This window comes from Petaurus breviceps, unplaced genomic scaffold (genome assembly GCF_028583685.1).
Source record: "Petaurus breviceps papuanus isolate PSGF00001 unplaced genomic scaffold, PetGlider_PUasm1.0 90281, whole genome shotgun sequence".
NCBI classification, from domain to species: Eukaryota; Metazoa; Chordata; class Mammalia; order Diprotodontia; family Petauridae; genus Petaurus; species Petaurus breviceps.
Window position 1 is genome coordinate 515,370 of NW_027187205.1, and position 25,840 is coordinate 541,209.

The 25,840-nt window shown below is 42.5% G+C and overlaps 1 protein-coding gene across 3 annotated transcripts in view; it reads left to right on the forward strand.

The window, feature by feature from the left end:
- Positions 1 to 25,840, forward strand: part of CPNE2 (copine 2) — a 91,584-nt gene that overhangs the window by 12,022 nt on the left and 53,722 nt on the right. For all 3 annotated transcript variants that reach the window (XM_069107801.1, XM_069107802.1, XM_069107803.1), the window contains exons 2-4: positions 16,727 to 16,929; positions 20,354 to 20,533; positions 25,024 to 25,098. In XM_069107801.1, coding sequence (XP_068963902.1) covers positions 16,759 to 16,929; positions 20,354 to 20,533; positions 25,024 to 25,098 — 426 coding nt within the window. In that variant the 5' untranslated portion in view covers positions 16,727 to 16,758. The remainder of the gene's footprint in view (positions 1 to 16,726; positions 16,930 to 20,353; positions 20,534 to 25,023; positions 25,099 to 25,840) is intronic.

Below are 25,840 nucleotides of genomic sequence, written 5' to 3' on the forward strand. Positions count from 1 at the left end.
TAGGTGGCCACAGGAGATAGAACTCTGGACCTGGAGTCAGAAAGATCTGAGTTCAAATCTGGCCACACATACTTACTAGCTATGTGATTGTTATAAACAAGTCACTTAACCTCTGTTTCCCTCAGTTTCCTCAATTGTAGAATAGTGATAACTTCATCTACCTCCTAGGCTTTTGATGAAGATTGAATGAGATAATATTTATAAAGCTCTTAACACAGTACCTGGCACATGGTGGGTTTTATATAAATGTTTCTTCCTTTTTCTTCCCTTCCCCTTCTTCTGCTCCCACTTTACTGCCTTCAGCCCATCTTTCATATGTTTAAAAATCTTTAGTGGCTCTCTGTTGCCTTACCAAGTAAAGCTTATATTCTTTTGCCCAACACTCAAGGCCTTTCTTTTCTATTCTTTTTTTTTCTTTTTGGAGGGCAATTGGGGTTAAGTGACTTGCCCAAGGTCACATGGCTAGTTTTTGTGTTAAGTATATGAGGCTGGATTTGAACTCAGGTCTTCCTGACTCCAGGGCCAGGGCTCTATTCACTGCACCACCTAGATGCCACAAAGCCCTGCTTTTCTAACATTATCTCGTATTATCTCCTTGGAAGTACTCTAAGTTCCAACCAAACTTGACTTTTCTTGTCCTTTGAACATTCTTCCTAGCATCTCCTAATTCCTAGCCTTTACTCACATAGTTCTCTCTTGCCTAGAATGCCCTCCTTCCCCTCCTCTTCTGTTGAACTCCTCCCCAGCGTCTAAAGCTTAACATAAATGCTGGCTCCTTCAGGAAGTCTACCCCTAAACTTTCTACTCTGTTAATAAATTGATAAGTTTTCTTCCCCTTAGAGAACAATAAGCACTTTACACCTCTCTGATGTATATTTTAAAAAATAGATTACATGTAAAGATAATTTTTAACATTAATTTAAAAGATATTTTGAGTTCCAAATTTTCTCCCTCCCTCCCTGACCTTTCCACTCTGTAAGATAGTAAACAATTTAGTATAGGGTACATATTTTATATGTGTGTATGTATGCAGTCATGTGAAACATATTTCATATTAGTCATATTGTAAAAGAAAAAAACGATTACAAATTAAAGAAGGCGAAAATAATATACTTCAATCAAATTCCATCAGTTCTTTCTCTGAATGTGGATGGCATTTTCTATTGAATCCTTTAGAATTGTCCTGGATCATTGTATTGCTGAGAAGAGCTAAATCATTCACAGTCAATCATTGTACAGTATTACTGTTACTGGTTACAATGTTCTCTTGGTTCTGCTCACTTCATTTTGTATAAATTCATGTAAATCTTTCTAGGTTTTTCTGAAATCTGCTTACTTATCATTTCTTATAGCATAATAGTATTCCATCAGAATCATATACCACGTGTTCAGTCATTCCCCAATTGATGACTATCCTCTCAATTTCCAATTCTTTGCCACCATAAAAAGAGCAGCTATACATATTTTTGTACATGTAGGTGCTTTTCCCTTTTTTTAATGAGCTCTTTGGGATAAAGACCTATAGTATTGCCGGATCAAAGGGCATGACAGTTTGATTGCCCTTTGGGCATAGTTCCTAATTACTCTCCAGAATGGTTGGATCAGTTCACAATTCTACCAACAATGCATTAGTGTCCCAATTTTCCCACATCCTCTCCAACATCTAATGTATATTTTATGTGTGGGGGTTGGAGTCATCCTCATATTAGACTGTGAATTTCAAGAGGGTAGGAACTGTGTCTTAGCTAAACATTGTCTCTTTTTTGGCATAGAACTCTGTTCATAGCTCTTTATAAACATTTGTTGGTTGGTATTATGAGCACAGTCAGACACTGCTGGACTAAAAGTGCTTTTTGGGATGGACTGGGCTGTCATTTGGGAGCCAACAGGAGAGGGCCAGGAACAGAGATCTAGACTTGAGTTCCCCACACTGGCCAGGGAAGTCACTTGGTCACTCCCTGATTCAGGACTTCTATGTACAAGCTTTTCCCTAGCTGGAGAGCAGTCCCCTCTCTCCTCTGTTTACTTAAAGCCTCTGTTCTGAGGCATCTCCTCCTAGAATGTTTGAGTGATTAATAATAACTCACATTTACATAGCCTTCTGTAGTATTTCATTTGCGGATCAAGAAACAGAAAACTAAGACTCAGAAGGCAGCATCACAATGCAGCCAGAAGAGCCTGGGTTTGGAATCAGAGGAACTATGTTTGAATTCCATCTCTACTATTTAATACCTGTTGGACCAGTTAGACAAGTTGCTTAACCTCTCAGGGTCTCAGTTTCCTTATCTGTAAAATGAGGAGTGTAGGCTAGATGAGCTTGAGGATTACTGACCCTTACTGACCCTAGATTTATGATCCAATGAAATGACTTTGACATGGTCAAGCATCAATATAAGTGCTTGGGGTGGTAGTTGTGACTCTTGAGTTCAATGCCTAGTTCTTTCCACTGTGGCCACCTGCCTCTCTAATCTCAGTTAACTTTCTTTTAGCGTTTTGAGAGATCTGCCTGATACAGAGAACTGTATCTGTTCATTTCCACTTCTTTTGTATAGATCTTTCTGTCCTGAGTTACCTTTTAGGTCCCTAAGTTCAGGTACCAAATGTCCTTTTGTCTCCCAAAAGTATGCATCTCTGCAAACAATGGACTTGATTTTGCCAGACACAATTTATTAATTTTGTAGGATACAGCTGAACACTAATCCTTTTTTTTTTTTTAACCGTGTACTTGCTCCCAAAACCACATTTTCCCTTTCACCTGAAAGCCTTTATAAGACCTATCTGGGTCTTTTCTCCTCTGAGGCAGGGGTTGGGGGATAATGTGCCAGTAGACACTGAAATGTGTTTTGAGATCTTCAGAGGCTAGCACTGTAAGGTAACCCAGTATCTGAACCCAAAGGATGGGGACTTTAGAAATGAGGAAGGGGAAAGCTGGTATTTGAATATTAAGTGGAATTTCTGTCTCCGTTATGGAGGGTTCAGGATTCTTCTCATTCCAGGTATGTGGGAGAGGGCCTGAGAATGAGGCTGGTGAGGGACAAATGTAGCCTGGGCTAATTCTTAATTTTGAGGAAAGAGAAATGAAAAAAGAAGAGGATCTGGGGAAGGATGGAAGTAGAAATGGGTGGCTGGGAGCTACGGGGGTGCAGTGGGGAACAGGCAACTCACTGGGCAGCTAAAGACATTTGGAGGCCTTTGACATCTGGCTTAGCTCCCCAGCACCCACTCCCACTCTCAGATTGTTTTCCCTGTGGATGAGGAAATGGGAAGGAGGAGTTGTAAGTGGTTGAGCCCTTGGGGCACCTTGGAAGGGGATTTCACTTCTGGCCAAGTCTCTTCTGGACTGTCTTTTTTATCTAGTATGGGAAGGAGGGCTGGGGGGGGGGGGAAGTGTCCCAAACAATTGGTTACAACATGGTCTTCATTTACTGGGTGCCTCCTGCATGTAAGGTGCTCTGCTAGGTCCAGGTTCCAGTAGTATTGCTTTTCTACCTTCTGGAAAAGAGCCAACAGGGTAGATTTCCCCTTAATGCCCTCCCCTTCTCACCCCAGCCCCATCTGCCTGTGCACCTTAAATGCCCTTTCATACCATCCATACTTCTCCCAATTCCATTAGCTTCGATCATTGAAAACGGGTAGCACCAGTCATCTCTCACATTTCAGCTTGCTCTCCTCCAAAGTGTTTTCACATGCACTTTCTCTTAGAGCCTAAAAACAGCTCTGGGAGGAAGTTGAGGAAGAGAGAGATCCTGAGATTGGGAGAGGTGCAGTTCCTTGCCCCACATCCCATAATGAATGTATATCCCAGTCAGGAGTTGAATTCACTCACATATTGGTATATTTGGAGACTTAGTGTGTTTCCCACTGCACCATAGTATCTACCAGTATGTCCCTGCAAGTTTGCTTTAACTAAGCCTTTCATGTGATGGTGGTCCAGTATGCTAAGGATGGGCATGAACTTTCTGAATAATACCACTAATGAGGTTTCCATATCCAGAAACTAAGGTTGTCCCCTGAAATCACTGACACGAAGATCAAGTATGATATGTGTCTGACTGAATAGGTGAAGGAAAGAGGGGCCCTAGAGGGAGAGTATCACCCCCCTCATCATCATCCACAGCCAAGAGCATTAAGTCTGAGTCTATATTTATCCCTGTAATGGCCTGACTGTAAAAGAGTGAGTGTGTTGGCTTGTGAGTGCAGCAGCCAGCAATGAGAGTTGTGTTTCCCACTCCCCTTGGTTTCTCCCTCATCCTGGCTCCTGGTACTACCTGCAAAACATGTACCTAATTGCTGAAGTGGGGGTGGGGGCATGTAGCAGTTTGGAGCACTGAGCTTAGAAAACACAGAGCAGAGATCACCCATCCTCTCCCCCCAGGGAGTTGAGCAAAGCCAGAGGGTCGATCTATTTAGAAAGTGTGCAGACCATAGGTGCCCAGATGAATTCCCCACCACTGCATTATCTGAGCAGAGGCAAGATGATATTAGACAAATTTGTTTATTGGGTAGGAGAAAGAGTTTGATGACCTGAGATTTTTACCAACTTGGAGATTCTAAGAATCTTAACATTCCCTGATTCTTATTTATTTAAGTCTTTGATCCTAAAATTCAATCATTCTTTGATCCTAATATTCTGAAAGCTTTGTGCTTCTTTTTTCCATCCTCTTCCCTCATAATAAACAATTGTCTGTCTCATCCCATTCACTTTTTCATTCCCTACTTCTTTATCCTATTCCACGGTCTTTCTCTTCCCATCCTGATTTGCATGAGGAGCTAAGGATCCCAGGAGTCTCCTGTTCCCTGAGGGAAGAATTGGGGCCAGGATTTCAGACTCCTGTATTTGGTCTTGCTCTTGTGAAGCAGCCCAGCTCTTCTTTGGTCTTTGGTCTTTCCCATCAGAAAAAAATGGATCTCACTCACATATTGGTATATTTGGAGACTTAGTTGAAAAAAATTAACTTTTGGTTATTTAGCATGTTTTGGGAAATAGAATGTTCTGGTTAATCTAGTTACTAGTGATTAGAACACACATAGACAACCATTTGTCAAAGATTTAGAGTAGAGAGAAGTGGACTTTGGTGAAACTCAGTTGGACATAATTTATGTTGCTAGCTCTTATTTTTATAGTGCTTTAAAGTGTGTATACTAGGATATAGGCAGTGCAGATATCACTTTTCCCATTCTGCAGATGAGAAAATTGAGTCTCAAAGAAGTTATGAGATGTTCATGGATTCATAGCAAATTAGTGGCAAAGCTAGGAACCCAGTCTCTCCTGTCTGAGATGCCAAGTCCATTTACTTTAGGGAGCTGCAGAGCATAAGGGCTGCATCTGGGGACAAAAAGCAATATGTGTCTGGCTGAACATACCAGCAATAAGGTTTCTTATCCAGAAAGTGAGGTTTTTCCCTGCCTCTCATCCCAAACTCACTGATGACAGGAGCAAGTACTTTGTGAATCTCACTGAATGAGTGGAAGATAAAAAAATGGAACTGAAGGGCAGGGGAATCAAAGATATTTTGTGATCCTAGGTAAATTGTTAATTGAGGTTTGTTATTGGAATGTCAGATAACCAGCAGTTTGAAGGAGATTCCCACACCTTTGAGCCCTGCCTGCTTGAGCCTCCCAAGGCAAATGATTTCCTGACCTACCTCCTTCCCACACCACTGTTAACTTCTCTTAGTGAAGAAGACCAAGGCTCTTCCTTTAGTATGAGTGCTAGCCACCAGTCCAGGGGAGGACGGTGAGGCCCCGATGACTGATCACTGTTGTGTCTGTTTGTCTGATCTCTCCTCTCTCTGTTTGATCTCTTCATCTCTCTCTCTCTCCCTCTCCTCCCTCTTCCTTTTCTCTCTCTCTCTTCCTCTCCCTTCCTTTCTCCCTCTCTCTCCATCTGTATCTCGATCTCTGTCTGTCTCCTTCCAGAATGCTTATCCATTTCCATTATATCCTGACAAATGGATCTACCCCTTTGGAATCTGACTCCAAGCTGAATGGGACTCATCATTGGGATGAGTATGTCATGTGAGTGAAACAAATTCCTCCCTTGGGCCTGGTGGGCAGCTGGATGCCACATACCTCCTGGGCATTGGGCTGAACACTTTTGCTCAGTCTTTTAAGGATACCGCCCAGTTCTTGCTGTGGGAAGGAGTGCCATGGGCAGCACTGACCAGGGCAGAGGTTGACTCAGTTTCCTCTCCCTATAAGGTCTAGATAGCAGGGTGTAGCAGCAAGCACCCCAAGCGTCCTCAGGGTTTGCAGCTACCACAGGTTCTTGGATCTGCTTTGTTAAAGGAAAGCAACTCAAAATGGGTTAACAAGCTTACTTTAATCAGTCAGACATATATCGTTTACCTTGTTCAGGGGAAAAAGGTCAGCACCCCAAACTTCAAAATATACAGACATAATTATCAAGACAGAAACATCATGTAGACAGATTTCCAAACTGTCCAACCATTACATCCATACCCAGTCAACATCTGGGTTTCCACATTCTGGGTTTTTCAAAGCCGGGGGACTCTCAACAACGGCTTCCCAGAATTCAGATCAAATCACAGAACACTTCTCAAAGTGAGTCCCAAAACAAAGCTACACATCAGGGCTTATATAGCCTTCTCCTGGCTCAGAGAATGTAACAACCTTATTGACCCACTGGCCAATCAAAAAGTATCTACTGAAAAACCAGTCTCCCACCCCAGGCTCCAGGTGCACGTTAGCCTAGGGGCAGGGAAGATCTTTAAATCTGCATTTCCATTACACAGGGTAGGAAAGAGCTTGGTAGAGCTGACTGTGATTGGATAGGTCCTGTTTTTTTAATTTATGTTCTTTATCTCTTGAACTTCGTGTTACTTTCTATTTTACTTGGCTGTGCACATGTTGTATGATGCCACTAGACTATAAGTTCCAAGGAAGGGACTATTTCATTTTTAGTCTTTGCATCTCTGGCACTGTGATTGCGTGTAGTAGGTACTTAAATATTGTATTGAATTGGAATATTTTGAGTCTTTCCCTACACAAACTTCCCTATATCAATTCCCCTACCTACCCTGCAAGACAGGTTTGTTTTCCCCATTTTCACTAATAGAGAAACTGAGGCCCAGAGAGATTAAATTTCTCATGTAAAGTTCCCTTGCAAAACAGTGGAAGAACCAACAAGTGAACACTTGTCTTAATTCCATGAGCTGGCTTCCCTGTCACTTATTCTATGCAGTAGACCAAACTTATACAGCACTTTTTTTTATCTGCATCTGCAATTTCACTGGGTACCATGAAGTCCAGAAAAAGGAACTCCGTCTCTCAGTGTAGATCAGGAAGTTCTTTGCACTTTACAGTGTTAGTTACCTGGAGTACTGAGATGTTAAGGGACTTGACCAGAGTCACGAAGCCAGGGTGTATCAGAAACAAGGACCTTTCTGACTCTGAGACCCATGCTCTGTCTAGTCTTTTGGATACAGTTTATTAAAGTGCTCTCCTCCTAACAGCATTGTAAGGTAAGTTGTGCCCGACTTTAATCTGAAGCTTAGAGACATTTATCACTTCTGCAGTCATAAAACCAGTGTTAAGAGTCCAGACTCAAGCCTTGGTCTGTTGAATTCAAGTCTTGTCCTTTGTCTACTGTAGCCACTGGCTTCCCCAGCTCTCCCACAGGGTCATGCACAGAGAATTGGATGGGACCTTAAAGGCCATCAAATGCAACAGGAAAGTGAAAAAGGTTGTCTGTGTCACACAGCTAGTAAATCAGGCAGGTTTTAAACCTGGCACTCAGGTCTTCCTATTCAAAGTCCAGCACACTATTTACCATGCCAGTGTCAGCAAACTCAAATAGAAACAGATTCCTGTGGGCCACATATTGACTTAGAAAAGTATAAATGTATATTACCTGTGTTGTACTGTATTTTTATTTATCCTGTTAAATATTTCCTAATTACATTTCTTTTGGAAGGCATTTGGGGCTAAGTGACTTGCCCAGGGTCACACAGCTAGTAAGTGTCTCCTAACAACAAGGCCTGTGCTCTATCCACTGCTCTACCTAGCTGCCCCCAGTTACATTTTCATCAGGTTCTATCTGCTTGCTTCTAGCCTAGAGTTTGACACTTCTGTACTATTTTCTCTCTCTCCCTTCCTTTTTCCTTCTCCCCTCTTCTCTCTCTGTTCTGTTCTTCTCTAGAATACTACTTTGCTCCTCAGAAGCTCCCCTGTTCCCCTTCCCCATGCTGTGGAGCACACCCTCTTCTCTGTCCCCACTCAGGCTCCAATCTGCCAGAAATGGTCCCTGCCTATCCTGTCTCAGGTGTACAGATCTCAGCCCCCTGGCTATGGGCCAGTAGACCCAAGGGAGGATATGTATTCTCCTTTTGCCCAGGTTCTTCCTCCCCAGGCTGGGATTAGCCAAACCCCAAATTGCCTGCTGGGATGCTACAGGAGGTGATTATGGGCTTGGGCTACATTAGGCAGAGTTTCCATCTGGGCCAGGAGGTTCTCTGCAAATGACATCTTGTCCAAGTAGGGTGGGTGGTTTGTTTTTTTTTTCCATTGCGTCAGGCCCTCTCTTCCCTATGCACAGCCCGCCCTGCTGGCATTCACAGTAGAGGGGCCTGAGGGCCACGGATATATGCTTTGCCTCCAGCCATTGCTCAGGACCCTTGAGGAATCATGTGTTCCTTGTTCAGATTTCGTAGAGCTGCCCAGGTGGAGGGTGAGTTGTGGGTTGGAGGTATCCTCTGGGCTTTGCCCATGGAGGGAGGGGTTGTTGGGAAGGGTGGTAGGTACTGCCCATTTCTCAGACTGCATCTGCAGGGTTCTGGCCTTCAGGTGGATTTCCCCAACCCCCCCACCATGCGTGCCACACTTTGGAGGCATGGGCACTGATGGGTCTCAAGTTGGAGAATGGCCGAGGTTAGTTTCATCAGCTACTTTTTCCTTGATGCCTCAGTGGGGGAAGGGTAATAGGTTCCACTCCCATCCTGCCAGTACCTACAGCCCCATTTGGCTGCCCAGAAGAGATTCCCTTCCCCCTCAGTTCAGAAAAATGCTGGCCCTTTCTGAAATACTCCCCAGGGTGGTATTTAAGAAGGAATTCTGAAATTGTTTCCACCTTCCTTAACTACAAGTCCTTCGTCCTTACATTTAGCACTGGGATACCCTTTCCTCATTTATGTCATTGGTGAAGCTCCTTCCCTTCTGGGCACTTAGTCTCCTGCTAATATTTATTTTTATTTTTAAGAAATTTTTATTGATATCTTTTGTTTTGACATTATCAAAATTTCTCCTAGTATCCTTTCTTCCCTCCTTAAGAGCTGTCCCATATAACAAATAATATATTTTTAAAGAAAATAAAAAGAGGAAGAAGAAAAAAATCAGCAAAATAAATCAATGTACCAAAGTCTCTGAAAATATATACAATACTCCATACTTGTGGACCCCTCACCTCTGCAAAGAAGTGGGATAGAGGTATCTGCTCGGAACCCTTCCTTAGGACCATGCTTGCTCTTGGTCATTTTGTGAAATTCACTTTTGGTTGCTGTGTGGTTGTCTTTCTTTTCTGTTTACATTGTTGTATATTGTTCTCTTGGCTCTGCTTATTTCACTCTGTATCCCTTCATGGAAGTTTTTCTGTGCTTCTCTGTATTCATCATATTTGTTGCACAATAATATCTCATTACATTCATATATTACAACTTATTGAGCCATTTCCAATTGATATACCCACATTTTCTAATCTACCAAATCAGCATTTATTTAAAGCACTGACTATCACCTTGCTCCATAGTCATCAAGCTACACCTTTAATTAGGTCACAGGTGGGAAGGATAAAATTGAGCAAAGGTCCTTGTGTATCAGGAGAAGCTTAAAGAGAGAAGACAGACTCCCCCTAGAGGGCAACATATAACTGGAATTGGGGGGGAGGGGGGATACAGGAGGGGAATAAACATTCATATAGCACCTGCTATGTGCCAGGTAGCATGCTAAAGGCTTTTAAAAAAGTATCTCATTTAATCCTCATAACAACCCTAAGAGGTAGCTACTGTTATTCCCATTTTATAGTTGAAGAAACAGGCAAATAAAGGTTAAATGACTTGCTCAGGGTCACATAGGTATGTCTAAAACTAGATTTCAAGTTAAGACTTCTTGACTCTAGGCCTAGCACTTTGTTCACTGCACCACCTAGCTTCCTAACTGGAGGTATGGGGAAGCATTGGAGACTGTTCCCTGGGAATTAAATTCTCCTAAGGAATTAAACAGTCAAGACCTTTGCCTAAGGGATCTTTGGGGATGCTCCGTTTTGTTTTTTTTTTATCAGGATCATCTGTTCAGCTGGGACTATAGAAAAGGGAAGGGGCCTTAGAGACTAGAGTAGTCATAAATCTAGGAGGATCATTTTCCTATTCTCATACCCTTGAATGTTAATCTCTCTTTGTCTCTCTTGCTCTCTGTCTCTGTCTCTCTCTGTCTCTCTCTCTCTCTCTCTCCCTCCCTCTCCCCCTCTTCTTCTCCCTCTCCCTCTTTCTTCCTCTCCCCTCCTATTTCCCCCTCCTCTCTCTCTCCTTCCCCATTTGTCCTTCCCTCCTCTTCCCTTTTCTCTCTCTCCCCCCTTTCTTCTCCCTCTAACTCTCTCTCTATCCTTTCCCTCCTGCCACCACACGCATGCTTCTTAATAGCATATATTTGGAACTTTTTTCCCATGATGACACTATGATGCTGTTTCATGTTCATCTGGCCAACTCTGATCCCCTGGTCTTTAGGTAGACATTGGTTTAGCCCTTATACTTTCCCCATCTTGAATTTGTAGTCTTTTTTGCAGGGGTGGGGGGGCACTATTTCAAGGTATGTATACCCTTAAGGGAGAGACAAATCAACATCTCAGTTTGAAAATTGCTGGAGAAGGGTTTGTTTTGGCTTTGTTGATTTCATTCTCCAGACAGCCTTTATTAAGCTTTTCCTTTGTGTTGGGCTCTGGACAGAAACCTTGTTTAGATAAGATGGGGTGTCCCTACTTTCAAAGAGATCAGAGTCCAGTGGGGACGGGGTTACAATACGTACATGATGTCTCTGATGTGCTTATCCTGTAATATTATGTATAAGAGACTTGTGAACTCTGTGTGAAGTCTGAGGGGGAAGGAATGGACAAGACCTCCTAGAAGGAAAGAGACATTTGAATTGACTTTAAAAGGTAGGAATTGAACAGAGGAAGGAGGAAGAAGAACCTAAGCATAGGGAACAGTGTGAGTAAAGACCACACACAGGGGAAGAAGAGAGCAGGGCAGCTCATATCCAGTCATTTGTTGCTCCCAAGAACTGTGTTCTCTGTTTAGATTTGGTACCTGGGGAAATCCTAAGGTTGCCACTGAACGAAAGGAAGAGAGTTGGTAAGTGCCAGGGTGGGGATGGGCAAAGGTAGCTGGCTTTATAGTACATAACATCTTGGCTTTGCTTTTTTAAAAGCAGCCTTGAAATTAAAGCCATAGTACACATCAGCCCAGGAAAGTGATTTATCCCACCCTAGGCTCCATTTATAAGCAAAGGTGGTTTTGAGGACTGATCTGACTTCTGGAGGGTACAGGGGAAATAAGGACTAATTGTGGGGAAGTAGTATATGGAAATCCTTCTGGTCTGGGAAGATTGTGTATGTGTGTGTGTGTGTGTGTCTGTGTCTGTCCATCTGTTTGAGGTCAGAATAACTTTGTTTATCTTGGAGTCTATGGGGAAAATAACATAAATGTAGTCTGGCATGTAGAGACTAGAATGGACAGAAAAAGAAATTAAGAGTCTTCTTCCTGCTCTGCTTCTTCCATCTGTATGCTTTGTAACTTTGTTCTTTTCTCAGAGGACATCAATGCTAAGATTTGTCCAAGTCATATTCGGAACACTACCCACCACCACTATTAAATCATCATCATCATCATCATCATCAATCATTATCTCCTACATTTTGTGCAGATTTTTATACTCTCCAAAGCCCGTTCATACCCATGCCCTCATAATCAGGGCAGGGATTATTCTCTCTGACACATAAGGCGACTGATGAAGGCTGAATGACTTGCATGGGGTCACACAGCTAAATAGTGCTAGAGCCAGGCCTAGGGTGCAGGGCTCCTGGTCCTTTTCCACTGTTTATATTCAAGTGAATGATGGAATAGGTCCTTAACTCCACATGGGAGAATATGCTTCTAGTCTGTGTGAAGTAATCTATGGGAAAGGTATGTGCTGCAGGAATCACAAATCATTTTTCCCATTACCCACTGTCTTGTGAAACAGAAACACTATTAGCCATTCCTGGCTGCCTGTGTTTTAGGATACAATGGTAAAAGACAGTACAGCAAGAAAAGGTCTGCCCATCTCCTGGCAGTCCAAGATGCAGCATGGTTCTTGGCATATCAGTTTCAGAATGGTTATCTGGTCTTTTAAAAAAATTTTAATAAGTTAAATTATTAAAAATCTAGCATGGACAAACAATCAAACTTAGGAACTATTTATATTCAAATGAATTCAATCTCATTACATAAAGTATCATGCCACCTTTTTAGTCTTCTCCAACTTCGCAGTTAGGATCCTTTGTCCATTTGTTCTCATTCATTTTCCTTTGTATAGTCATAGTGTCTCTGTTATTCTTCTGGTTCTGCCTTTTTTTTCACTTCCCATTATTTTCTAAGAGTCTGATTTCTTTGTATTCCTAATCATGCTTGCCTGTCTTAATTGCATTATAACATTCTATTGCATTAATGTATCACAATTGAGTTAACCATTCATCTGATGTTGGGCATTTAGGTTGCTTTCATCCCCAATTTCACATAAAGCTACTATGAAAGCTCTGAATAAATAACTTTTATTTTTAAAACACTTTTAGGTGGGTTCTGTTAATCCTTAAAATGGAAAACTTAGAGGCTCAAAGGAAATGCTTTTTGTCATCATTTGTTCATGATTCTCATCTATTTGCTTTTTAAATTATCTTTACCAAAATGACAAATCCCATATCAGTTTCCTTCCCTCCTTTGACCCCTAGCACACTTGGACAATCCTCCAACATTATTGTATGTGTTTGGGAAATAAAGACTCATCATGATATTTGCCTAAGCCTACCAGAATAAAGAAAGGATGTTCACAATCAAAAATGCATGTGATGCTTCCCAGAACTGAAGAACAATGGTAGATTTCTTTTTAAAAAAAATCATCACTGCCTTGTATTATCCATGCCACTACTTCTCTCTATCAGCCCTGAAGCTTGATTATACTGGGCCTAAGTTGAGTTAACATAGATTTTCAAATCCTAGGATGGAAATTGATTATATTACATGACAGAATAAGTCATGCCTGAAAATTGTGCCGTACCAGCGTGCAATGTACTATAAGCACAATTAAAGTCAGGATTGAAATTCTGAAAATACTGAGAGAAATAGTTAGTTACAGCTCTTAACTGAGTAATACCTAGTATTGGCCTTTGAATAGGAGGAAAACTAGACTTTTGTTCTTGCTCAGCCATGTCCGACTCTTCATGGCCCATTTAGAGTTTTCTTGGAAAAGATACAGGAGTGGTTTGCCATTCCTTCTCCAACTCATTTTACAGATGAGGAAACTAAGGTAAACAGAGTCAAGTGACTTGCCCAGGGTTCCAGGATCATACAGCTAGTAAGTCTCTAGGGCTGGATTTGAACTGAGGTCTTCCTAACTCTAGGCTGTATGCTCTATCCACTGTGCCACCATCCCAAAACTAGATTTTGCATAGGAGCTAGGATGGATTTTCATTCTGCTCTGCAAATCCATACTGTGCCCACCACATTGATCCCTAACTTGTAATGCCCTCTTTCAATTGTTAAATACATGCCAATTAAAAAAAATAAATTTCATTGATAACTTTTGGATTTATATCAACTATAATTTCTTTTTGTATCCCTCCTCTCTTCTCCTACAGAGCCATCCCTTGTAACAAAGAATATAAAGGTGATGGAAGGTGGCGTAGGGGGCAGGCAGTGACAAATTTGAAACATTGAAAAAGCTTGATATTATATGCAGTATTCCACACTCATAGTCCTCCACTTCTGCAAAGAAGGGGGGGGGGGTTGGCTTCTTATTTCTTTCTAGGAGGTCAAGCCTAGTCATTTTCACAGTATTCAGTTTTGATTGTTTTATTGTTGTTCTTTTCATTTACATTGTAGTCTTTGAATATATTGTTTTCCTGTTTCTATTTACTTTGTACCAGTACATGTCCTTCCATGCTTTTCTGAATTCATCATACATGTGTGTATATGTATATATAGTTTTTTATAACATAATATTCCATTACACCATAATTCGTTTAGCTGTACCTCAATTGACAGGTATCTACTTTGTTTCCATTTCTTTGCCAATATAAAAAAGTGTTGCTATAATTATTTTAGTGTATGTGGCATTTTTCTTTTTATCATTGATCTCCTTGGGGTTTATGTATACCATGTTTCCCCGATAATAAGACCTATCCCGAAAATAAGCCCTCCCCTTACTGTGTAAGATTCCTCTAAAATAAGCCCTCCCCTGAAAATAAGCCCTATTGAGATTGCTACTGTAGTGAAGGTGATCCCCTGCGCTACACGCTACATTACAGTACCCTCTGTATGCACCGTCCCCCTCCCCCATGAAACGCACGCCGCGCTCCGAGCTGCATCCAGTCAGAGCTGCAGCAGTGAGCGCGTCATCCTGTTCTTCCCCAGTGATTTGCTTATTGAATAAAGGTACATTTTTTTGTTCACATTTACCTGTTTATTAAAATTGCTGTCAATGTTCATTAAAATAAGCCCTCCCCTGAAAATAAGCCCTCTGGTGTTTTTCTGTCCAAAAAAATAATAAGACAGTGTCTTATTATCGGGGAAACACGGTACCAATGAAATCTCTAGGTCAAAGAACATGGACATTTTATTCACTTTCTTGGCATAATTGCAAATTGCTTTTCCACAATGATTGGACCATTTCACAGTTCCACCAACAGTTCGTTAGTTTACCTGTCTTTCCACAGTCCCTCCACCATTGACTCTTCCCATTTTTTTTCATCTGTGCCAAGTTGCTGGGTGTGAAGTAAAATATCGGTTATTTTTATTTCCATTTCTCTTATTATTATTGGTTTGGAGAATTCTTTCATAGGGGTGTTAATAGTTATGGTTTCTTTTGAATTCCTACCAGTTTCCAAAAGCCCAACTCAAATGTCATCTGTTCTTATGTCTTAGACTCCTGCACACTGTTTGTATGTTGTATGCCCTGTTAGGATGTGAGTTCCTTGGAGGACAGAGGCTATTCTTGCCTTTCTTTGTATCTCCAGTGCTTAGTACAATGCCTTAAACACAAGAGAGAGCTTAATACATGCTTGTTGACTACCTGACCAACTGATTATGTTCCTTGAAAACTCCTTACTCAACTCTGCATGTTCCTGTGGCTTTCTGCACACATTAGGGCTTATGAAATATTTCTTATATTTGAGCCATTGCTCGTGAGACATATTCTTTGAACTGTCTCTAGCTATGGGGATGGTCTGCACTGAGCCATACACACTTACTCTCTGCTGCTTGTGACCAACGGCCTACATTTGTAAGCAATGGTGGACCATATTCCATGGCCATCAATCATAATAAAGCTAACTGACTCATATGGCAATTGAAGCTATGAACTCCCTCAGCCTCTCCTATTAGTTTCTCTAAGGCCTTAAGCTCCTAACTACCCAATTTGATATTGGTCTGCACTGATGATTAAAAGTTCTTGGCTTAAAAGACTGTAGCTAAAACATATCACCCTGGGAAAAGACACCTGACTCCCTTGTCCAGCTCTGGTGTATCGTCATCCTCTCTCTTTCCCATCCTCTATCAGTTTTAATCCTAAAATCTTTATTAAGTACTGAACTCTTCACTGTGCTGGTGTGGCACCAGAGGACTTCCAGAGAATCAGCCCTTACCCTCCATGAGTTTAGAATCCCACTTAGTCACATGTATAGGACATATAGATAACCAAATCCACATTAGACCTAGACATACATGGGACAGTGATGGTGGGTTAGAGGGTCACTATAGGCAGTTCCAGCATAACTCGACATTTGTGTTCTCAAAAAGCACCATGCTATGTACAGTCTAGCAATAAAAACCACAGAGCTAATGGGGAAAATGGAGTTAGGGGCACAATGCTCAAAACCTTCACACACACACGTACCAAATAAAAGCAGAAGCACAGTTTCATATGTGGCAAATGGTTAAGAAATATATAGTAGTCCATCCATGGCGTCAGGTTGCTGCTTGACCAGAGATATGGGGCCTCTGGCCAGAGGACTTAGTGTGGTAGAAGGGGGTAGGGTGGTATAGGCCAGTCCTTCTCTGCTCTCTGTAGATAGCTCTACTTTTTACTGTAGATAGCTAATAAATATGGCACTTTAGCTTGACAAAGACCTGCAGTTTGCTTGTGGAAGAGGGAATCAGAAGACTTGTGGCTTGGAGTTATCATGAAGTGGTACAATTTTCAGCATTCTTGCTGTTTCTTGAGGAAGAAATCCCTTCAAAGTCAACTTGAAATTCAAGTTATACTAAAAGTATTCCCTAATACGTCAGTTGCATTTGAAAAAAAGTGCATTTTCAAAACATGCTATATAGTAGAATTATCTATATTTGGAATGAGGATGAAGGGGTGATTTGGGGATCCAAAGTCTAGAGAAAACCAAGTGCCCTGAAAAGGTAGAGAGATTGTTGTCTTTGCAGAGCCTCACCTTACCTTTCTTTTCTTCCTATAGATTGTCAGGAACCACTGCTGCCCCCAGCAGTCATGGCCTACACAATGGGCGCCAGCTCCCCTGCAGGGCCCATTGGGTCCCAGTACTGTGTATGCAAGGTGGAACTCTCTGTCTGTGGCCAAAACCTGTTGGATCGAGATGTCACCTCCAAATCTGACCCCTTCTGTGTTTTATTCACTGAGAACAATGGCAAGTGGTATGAGGTGAGTCTCCTATCCTCCTAAGCTCCAGGATAGGTGGAATCAGGGTTGGGTAGGGATAGAAGATCATTGTTCCTTGGGTCTGGATGGAGCCAATGAAAAAGTGGTATGGCATAAATCGAAAGAACACTGGATTTGAAGTCAGAAGACCTGGTTAATTACATGTTCAATTCTGAATAAGCTGCTTCACTTCCTAAGCCTGTTCCCCTATCTATAAAAAGAAGAGGTTGGACTGAATGATCACTAAAACTTTCTAGGCTTAAATCCTAGAATCTTCCAAAGACAGGAACCACAAGACTCGTGTCATTTCTGTAAAGCCCTGACTTTGTCAGGAGCTGACAGATCCTGCTCTGCCATAGCTTTAGAAACAAGAAGCAAAAGAAGGAAAGAAACAGCTAAGGATTGCTTTTCTTTGCTGAGCATTTCCTATCTAATCTGCCTGTGATCCTCCCCATACCATTCCCAAGGAGGACAGAACATTGCTCTATTTTTTTTTTTTTTTGCTTTTTGGAGGGCAATTGGGATTAAGTGACTTGCCCAAGGTCACACAGCTAGTTTTTGTGTTAAGTGTCTGAGTTCATATTTGAACTCAGGTCCTCCTGACTCCAGGGCCAGTGCTCTATTCACTGTGCCACCTAGCTGCCCCGAGAACATTGCTCTCTTGAGAGAGGTTGAGGTGGCCTCCTTATGATCACACAGTGAGAATACTCAGCCTAACCAAGAATGGAAATGTATGACTTCCAGCCCATGCTACTCAGAAATAGTGGGATGCAGGAGACTAGGAGTCATAAGAGCAGGCATAGCTGGGTTAGTACATTGACTCTGCCTGCCACTTACTAGCTACATGACCTTATACAAGTCACTCAACTTCTTGTGGTCTAATTTTTTCATCTGAAAAATGGGAGCAATCATGTTCAGGCCATGTATGTCCCTCACTGCAATATCCTGAGGACCATAAGATTATAGATTTACAACTGGAAGGTGCCTTAGCATCTGCTGAGTCCAACACTCTTTTTACAGGTAAGGAAAATGAAACAGAGGTTATGATCCTTGCCCAGGGTCACACGACTAATATATGATAATATTTGAACCCATATCTCCATGACTCTAAGTCAAGTGTCTCATCCACTATTCCATGCTGCCTACTGAGCCTCAACCACCAAATTTCACATTATGTACACACACACACACCGTTTCATAAGCCTTGAATCACTCTATCAATATAAATTATTATTGCCTTTCAGTTTCAAGTAGAACATCAGACAAGAAAGAGACTTTGAAATGTAGAATCTTTAAATATGAAATATCAGAGTTGGAAAGGATCTTGGAAATCATCCATTCCAGCCCTCATTTTACAAATGTGGAAACTGAGACCCTGAGAAGAAGTGTGCCTTGCTCAAAGTTGCATAGTTTGGCTACACTGAGTGTGAGACCCAGAACAGGATCTGGGTCTGCTGACTCCCCATTCCAGTACTCTTTTCATTACATCATGTGGCTGCTCAGAAGTCAGGGTTATAGGCTGCCTGGATGAACAAACCAAGTGGGTTTTTCCCATCCGGTTTCCAAGGCCTGGGCTCTCAGCAGGAGATTTTCAGCTCTTGGCCCTGAGTCTATATTTAGCCATGGTTCCGGTATTAGTGAAAGGAAAGATTAAGAAGGGAGGGACAGGGTCAGAGTGTTTGCCTCTGAGGTCACAGGTGGAGTTTGGCATGTTTAGTTCCTGGAGACTAAGATCTGGGAGATCCTGCTGGCTCAGGTGCCTGGGCTGAAGTCTTAGACCAGCCTGGATTGGCCTGTACTAAATGGGAACCAGCTGGATCACACATGTGGATGCTGCCAGAGATGACACAGTGGGACCTCCATATATAGTAACAAGTCTTGACCTCCAAGGGACTCCTAGATGTCAGTTTCTCTGTACCTCTGCCTCTAGGCAGAATGGTGCCTCGACCACAACGGTGCCATCACAAGCAAATCATAAATCTTCATCTGAGACTATCAGATCTCCTTTTTTTTGCTTTTTGGAGGGGGGAAGGCAGGGCAGTTGGGGTTGTGACTTGCCCAAGGTCACACGACTAGTAAGTGTTAAGTGTCTGAGGCTGGATTTGAACTCAGATCTTCCTGACTCCAGGGCTGGTGCCCTACTCACTTCGCCACCTAGCGCCCCCCCCCCCCAATCTGCTTTTTCAGGCGTGAGGGGAACCAGTATATAATTTCTCTGTATCATTGGTGTAGATGACAGAACTAGGAGTTTTTTAAATCCTTGTTCTTCCCCTAACTTCCTGTGTGATCTTGAACAGATTCCTTGTTGCTAAACTGAGTGGCAGTAATGGATTTAGATGGTTTGTAACTATCTGTGTTTCTGAGGACCTGGGGATATCCAGGCCGGCTTGAGTTTGGCCACATGGCACTCAGAAAAGCCTTTTATGACAGCACAGGATAGTTTTGTTGTGGTAGTTGTTTGGTTTTTTGAGTTTTGTTGTTTTTTTTTTTTTAAATAAGAACTCGTCATGTTTTCTCTTTCCCCAGCATCTAGATTCCAGTCAGTGAGGGGGCTTGGAGGGGTGTGGTGAATGCCACTAGCAGCATTCCTTGGGGGACCACAAGCTCAGGTTACAGGGATAGACCATAGAGCCAAGCTATAACTAGCCCCATTGGTATCACAGCAGAATCTGCCAGGTCCTGGTCCTGTTGTGGCTCTGGTGGAAGCAGGGGAGAGAACACTGTGAGACCAGCAGCCAAATGATAGCAAGAGTTCTGAATGAGGCACTGGAATGGGAGAGAAGAGGATAGAGGAGACCCAGCTCCTGTCTTCAGGGAGTTCCCTGGTAGATGAGGGGGATTCGAGACACACGTGGAGAATAACTTAAAAATATTGGGAGGCTTTGCTTATCACCCATGGCTGGTGGAGCAGCCATGCACACCACTGTGCGAAACGCCCCTGTCATGCATTTCATGCTCTATTCTACCCCCTGTTCCCACCACCACCAATGGAGCACAAGAAGGTGTGGGTCCTAGGCTCAGCTGTTCCATGTCGGGAATGGATCCTTGTTTTCCTGATGATGCCAACATTCTCCTGGGGACAGAGGGGCCTGGAGTAGCTAGGCCCGGCCTCCTGGCCTGCACTGTCTCTTTCCTGGGTGGAAACGACTGGGTAGACAGGGGACTCTGGGCCAGGAATGCAGCTCAGCAACAGGATATAGCTGAATCTGTGATGGTGTGATATTCGTGTGGGTTTTGATGTCTGTGTCCAATCGAGTTTTGTTTTCTGAGAGTGACTTTATTTAGACTTCAGTTTCTGATGACTGTTTTGCTTTCTGATTAACTTGACTTTTGATTTCTGATATCTGGTTTGATTTTTCTTTCTTTTCTTATTAATCGCACCCCTTTAACCATTTATGGTACTCTCTCCACTGATGTGTTTTCCCAGTTTGACAGGACAGAAACTGCTATCAACAATCTGAACCCAGCATTTGCCAAGAAGTTTGTCATTGACTATCACTTTGAAGAAGTACAGAAACTCAAGTTTGCCCTATTTGATCAGGACAAGTCGAGTCTGCAGCTGGACGAGCATGACTTCCTGGGCCAGTTCTCCTGCACTTTGGGCATGGTATGGCTATCTCCACATACTGGCACTTAAGCTTCTGTCCCTTTCCCCCAAGGCCGAAATCCATTTTCTCCTGTGAGATATACCCACTGATTATAAACCTCCAAGTTCTTAATTAAAAGAATAGGTTCCTAGGATTTAAATCGAGAAAGGGGCACTCAGATCATTGGGTCTAATCTCCTAATTTGATAGATGAGGAAACAGAGGTCCATGAGGTTAAAGGGACTTACCCAAAGCCGCACAGGTATTAAGGGCTAAAGCTAGGATTTGAACCTGGCTTTTCTGCTCCAAATTCAGTACTCTTTCCATGACTACCTTTCTTAGGTCTGACTCTAAATCAAAGGCTCAAGTCCAGGGATGGGGAACCTATGGCCTTGAGGCCACGTGTGGCCCTCTAGGTCCTCAAGTGTGGTCCTTTGATTGAATCCAAACTTCATAGAACAAATTTCCTTAATAAAAGGATTTGTTCTGTAGAACTTGGACTCAGTCAAAAGGCAGCTCCCAACGACCTAGAGTGGCCTCAAGGCTGCAGGTTCCCCACCCCTGTTCAAGTCACAATGCCTTATCTGTGCTTTTCCCTCCCCAAACTTGGGGCACTGAGTCACCTCAAACTGTTCCCCAAACTGTTCTTCCTTGGCCTCTAGAATTTCAGGTCACTCTGGGTTATTGAACCATTCGAAATTCTTACCCCTATGAGGCTAAGCATAAATTTGGAAGATCTATGTAGTAGAAATTATTTTTCTCATAATGGGAATTCCAGAGAAAACTTATCCTGTCTCACTTCCTTGTAATCTTGCTAATCCCTTTTCATTCTGCTACTAGAAAAATTTCCTAACTGGTTCCTCCAGGGTCTTGGTTAATCACAGAAAACAAACCCAGCCTGTCACCTGCAGTTCTATGGAGGTTCCCTTTGCCTCCTTTGTTGGGACCTACCACGGTCAGAATGCCCTAGGGAGAATTTAGGGTGTGTGACTAGTGGTATAGCAGGCCCTTTTGGGGCAGGGAAGAGGAGGGGAACAGCAATGACTCAAATCTCATGTGATATTTTTAGGGGCTGGTAAATAGTATAGGATATTATCTCAGAATTCCTCCTCTAGAAATCTCACCTCCAGTCAGTCAGTTATTGAGCATTTATTAAGTACTTAATACGTGCTAGGTACTGTGCTAAGAGTTGGGAATACAAAGGAAAACATGATCCTTGCTCTCAAGGAACTTACGCTCCAGTGGGGGAGAAAACATGCAAAAAACATGTAAGCACCTGATATATTTAACAAAAATGCAAGGTAATCTCAGAGGAAGACCAGGAAAGGCCTCCTTGTGTGCCTCCTATAGAAGGCAGAATTTCAGCTGAGTATTGAAGTCAGCAAGGCTAGGACTTGGAAGTGAGGAGGAAGAGCATTCCAGGCATGAGGGACAGCCAGTGCAAGTGCGCAGAGATGGGAGATTGTGTGTTATGTGTCATGCCATGATGATGAGAGCTAGCATTTACAGAGTACTTTGAGGTTTGCAAAGCACTGTACACAGGTTATCTCATTTGATTCTTACAATAATCCTGTGAGGCAAGTGCTATTATTATCATTCCTGTTTTACAGTTGAGGAAAGTGAGGTACAGAAAGGTTAAGTATTTGCTCAGAGTCACATAGTCACAGAGGCAGGATTTGAACTCAGATCTTCCTGACTAGTCTCTTTACTGTGCCACCTAAAAAGACCTGTGGAGCAGGATTTGAAATGTGTGGAGGAATACATGTGACCACTTCAGGGCATTCATTATTCACTCTAATCCAGACCTAGGTAAAGTGTAAACAGACTGGGAAGTACAGGGAGGTTCTGTTGGGGAATTCTCTCAACCAAGAGGAATGGGACCTGCTGGGAGATGTGTATGAGTAGGGGTGGGGAGTGGGGGTGGGTATCAAGGCTAGAAGGTCAAACTGAAAGCAAAGGAATGTATTGGCTTGATAAGGAAGGCTGCTCCCTCATAGTACCTTCAACTTCCTAGGATATAGATTTTGGGTTTTATAACTTTTCAGGTCTGCTTAGAGTTAGCCAGTCAGCAGCATTCTACAACAATTTAGACTAGATTAGTAAAGCATTTCACAGGCGAGAAAGGGAGAATCATTCAAAGAGACAAGGGTGGGGGGGGGGTCCCCTGGGAGAATATTTGCCACAAAATGGCGGAGATTATCTTTGGAATAAGAAGATATTCCCTATTCAAGAGCAAGAGACAAGAAGAAGTGACCAAATATTTAAAATGATTGTTAAAGAAGTCCATTTAGGGGCAGGCAGGTGGCAAAGTGAATAGAGGACTGGCTCTGGAGTCAGGAGGACCTGAGTTCAAATGTGACCTCAGACACTTGACATATTTACTAGCTGTGTGACCTTGGGCAAGTCACAACCCCATTTGCCTTGCCTTCCCCCCCCCCAGTTGTTACAACAGTGAATAAAACCATCTGCTTTGCTGTAGCTTTGTATCGTTTGTTATATTTGGTTGCTTCTTCAGTAGTGGTTGGAGACTTTTTGCTATTTAGGCCACCAGATAACTGAGAGATATCCATATGCTGTAAAATGATTGTGGTTCTTAAATTCCCCCTATACGCCAGATTGTGAGGGGCTCTAAATGCCAAATAGAGAGTTTTATATAAGGTAATAGGGTACCATGGGAGTTTAGTGAGTGTCTTGTACCACAGTCATTTCCCCTCAAACCCCACCTCCTCTATTGATTCCTTCCTTGTAACAATAATGTGTGTGTATACATGTATGAAGTCTCTCTCACACTCTTTATACGTATACACATACACACACAGAGCCCTGCCATTTTATGGCAGATAGATAGATAGACAGACAGACAGACAGACAGACAGATAGATAGATAGATAGATAGATAGATATAGCACTGTAGATACACACATATACATACAGATATATGGTTCTGGCATTTTATGGGAGACGTGTGTGTGTGTGTGTGTTTATGAAGATAAAGAGAGTCTCAAGAGATCTGTCTTCTGCCAATTACAATGTATGCGACTGTGAACACTTTGGGTTTCACTTCCTCATCCGTAAAATTAATAGAGATTGAACTTGACAACCTCTAAGGTTCTTTTTTCAATATTAAGTCCTATGATCTAGGCTTTTCAAATTAAAAAAAATTTTTTTTCAATTAACAAATATTTATTTTCTCTCTCCCTTACACCTCACCAAAAAACAAAACCCTTGTAATTAATATGCTTAGTGTGTACACAGAAGAGTGAAATGTGTGAGCAGATAAGGGGGCCCTTGTCATAGAAATCACCTGTTTTGGAGATGGAAGGGACTGAGAAGTTAGCTAATCCAGCTGGTGACCCACGAATCCTCATAACAATATGCTAATTATATAGGGATCTAGCTTCTGCATAAAGGCCTTCAGTGAAAGGGAGCCCACTCCTTCTGCAGGTAGCCTATCCCACTGATGGGCAGCTTTCCTTTTTAGGAAGCTTTTTTCCTGACATTAATTATAAATTGGCTTCTTTGGCAGTTTCCCCTTGGCTCCTTGCCTTACACCCATACCAGAGCTGTCCCTGATGCCACATTGTCTCAAGCTGTATTCCCCAAGTGGAGGCAGACAGCTCTAACTGGCAGTGACAGGGCTGGCCACCCCCTACTTTTACAGGGATAGGGAACACTGGCTTCTGAGCCAGCGGTATGATTGAAACAGCTTCTTTTCCTCTCTCTGATCTGTGCTCTCTGTCCATCTCTATGTGCATATAAGCTCCTTGGGGGCTTGGATCATTTTTTTGTATCTCCAGTGCTTCTCATGGTGCTTGTTATACATGGTAGGTACTTAGTAAATGTTGTTTTATGGGGGAAAAAATCCAAAAAACATGTACAGTCAAGTAAAGCAAGTTCCTTTGTTATCCATGCCCAAATACATATTCCTCATCCTGCATTTTGAGTTCCCCTTCTCTGTCACAAAGTGGAGAGCACGCTTCATTTTTGATCCTCTGATAGCATGGGTTGTATTTGTTTGTTTTAGTGAATGATCTAGAGTTTAATCCTGATTCTGCCACTAATTCCTACTGTGCCCCTGGACAAGTTATTTCCCTTATCTGACCCTCATTTACTCTTCATGCCTGCCCTTCTCACTCTATAGGAACAATGCAGGAATAAAATGATATTCTCAATTCTCACACAAACATCGAGGCAAGATATTTCTTCTTTCAAAAGCCCTCAGTGACCTCACCCCTAAAATGAGGTTAGACTTAGGTGGAGTCCAAGGTCATTTCCACCCCTAAAATTCTGTGATTTCTGTGAAGCAAGGGCCCAGACTGGGCATTTTGTGTTGTTTACAAAAATAACAAGACAAGGTCCCTGTCCTCAAGTAGCTGATAATCTAATGTGAAAAGATTCAGAACAGTACCTTCATGATTCTAAGCTCTGGCTATATTTAAGAGGATAGGGTTATTTTTGGACAGTGTTTGAGACCCAAGCCTCAAAGCGCTTGTTTTTGTTCTTTCCCTCAGATCGTCTCCAGCAAGAAAATCACCCGGCCCCTGGTCTTGGTGAATGAGAAGCCAGCAGGGAAGGGCCTGATCACGGTATGGCAATTCCTCTGGGCTCTGTCCTCTTTTCTATCTTTTGATTTTGATTCTCTATTCTGCCAAAAGTGTCATTCTCCCAATCCTCCCTCCTCTGAGGGCCAGCCTGACATCAATGAGCTGCCTCCCCTGCACATAGATAATCACTGGCTTTGTTTATAGTAAAAAGGACAGAACTTACAACTTAGCAACAGGTCTCTTAGCAACAGGCATGAGTTCTCGAAGAGAATGGCATTCCCATTGTTGGTATATTTTTCAGGTTTAAAAAAAACACCCTTCCAAAGGGAAACAGAGGGAGGAGGGGGCTGCTCCCCGGCCCCTTCCAGCTCCACTTGTTATCCACTGTTTAAGAAGCCTCTAGGTGAATGCCTTCTTGTGGTGCCCCAGGCTGGGCAATGTACATAGAGTGAGTCAGAGTGACTGTTAGCCTCTTGAAGCTCACAGTCCTGACACTCTTGTAGCTCAGATGTTCTAGGGTAGCATTAGGAGCGTTGTGGTTACCATCTTGGGTTTCCTGAATCACCTTTGGCTTGGAGGGTCAAGGTCGGTGGGAATTGTGATAAAAGGAGGGAAGAAATTGTATATCAGTTGATCAGTAGATCTATCAAGAAGTCTGAAATGGATTTCAAGTGATCTGTGAATTTGAGACTTTTTAAAAAAATGTAACTTTCAGTATAATTGGTCTCCTTTTTAATCCTATGTATTTAATTTGTTCTTTTAAAAACATTCTGCAGAGGTGTTG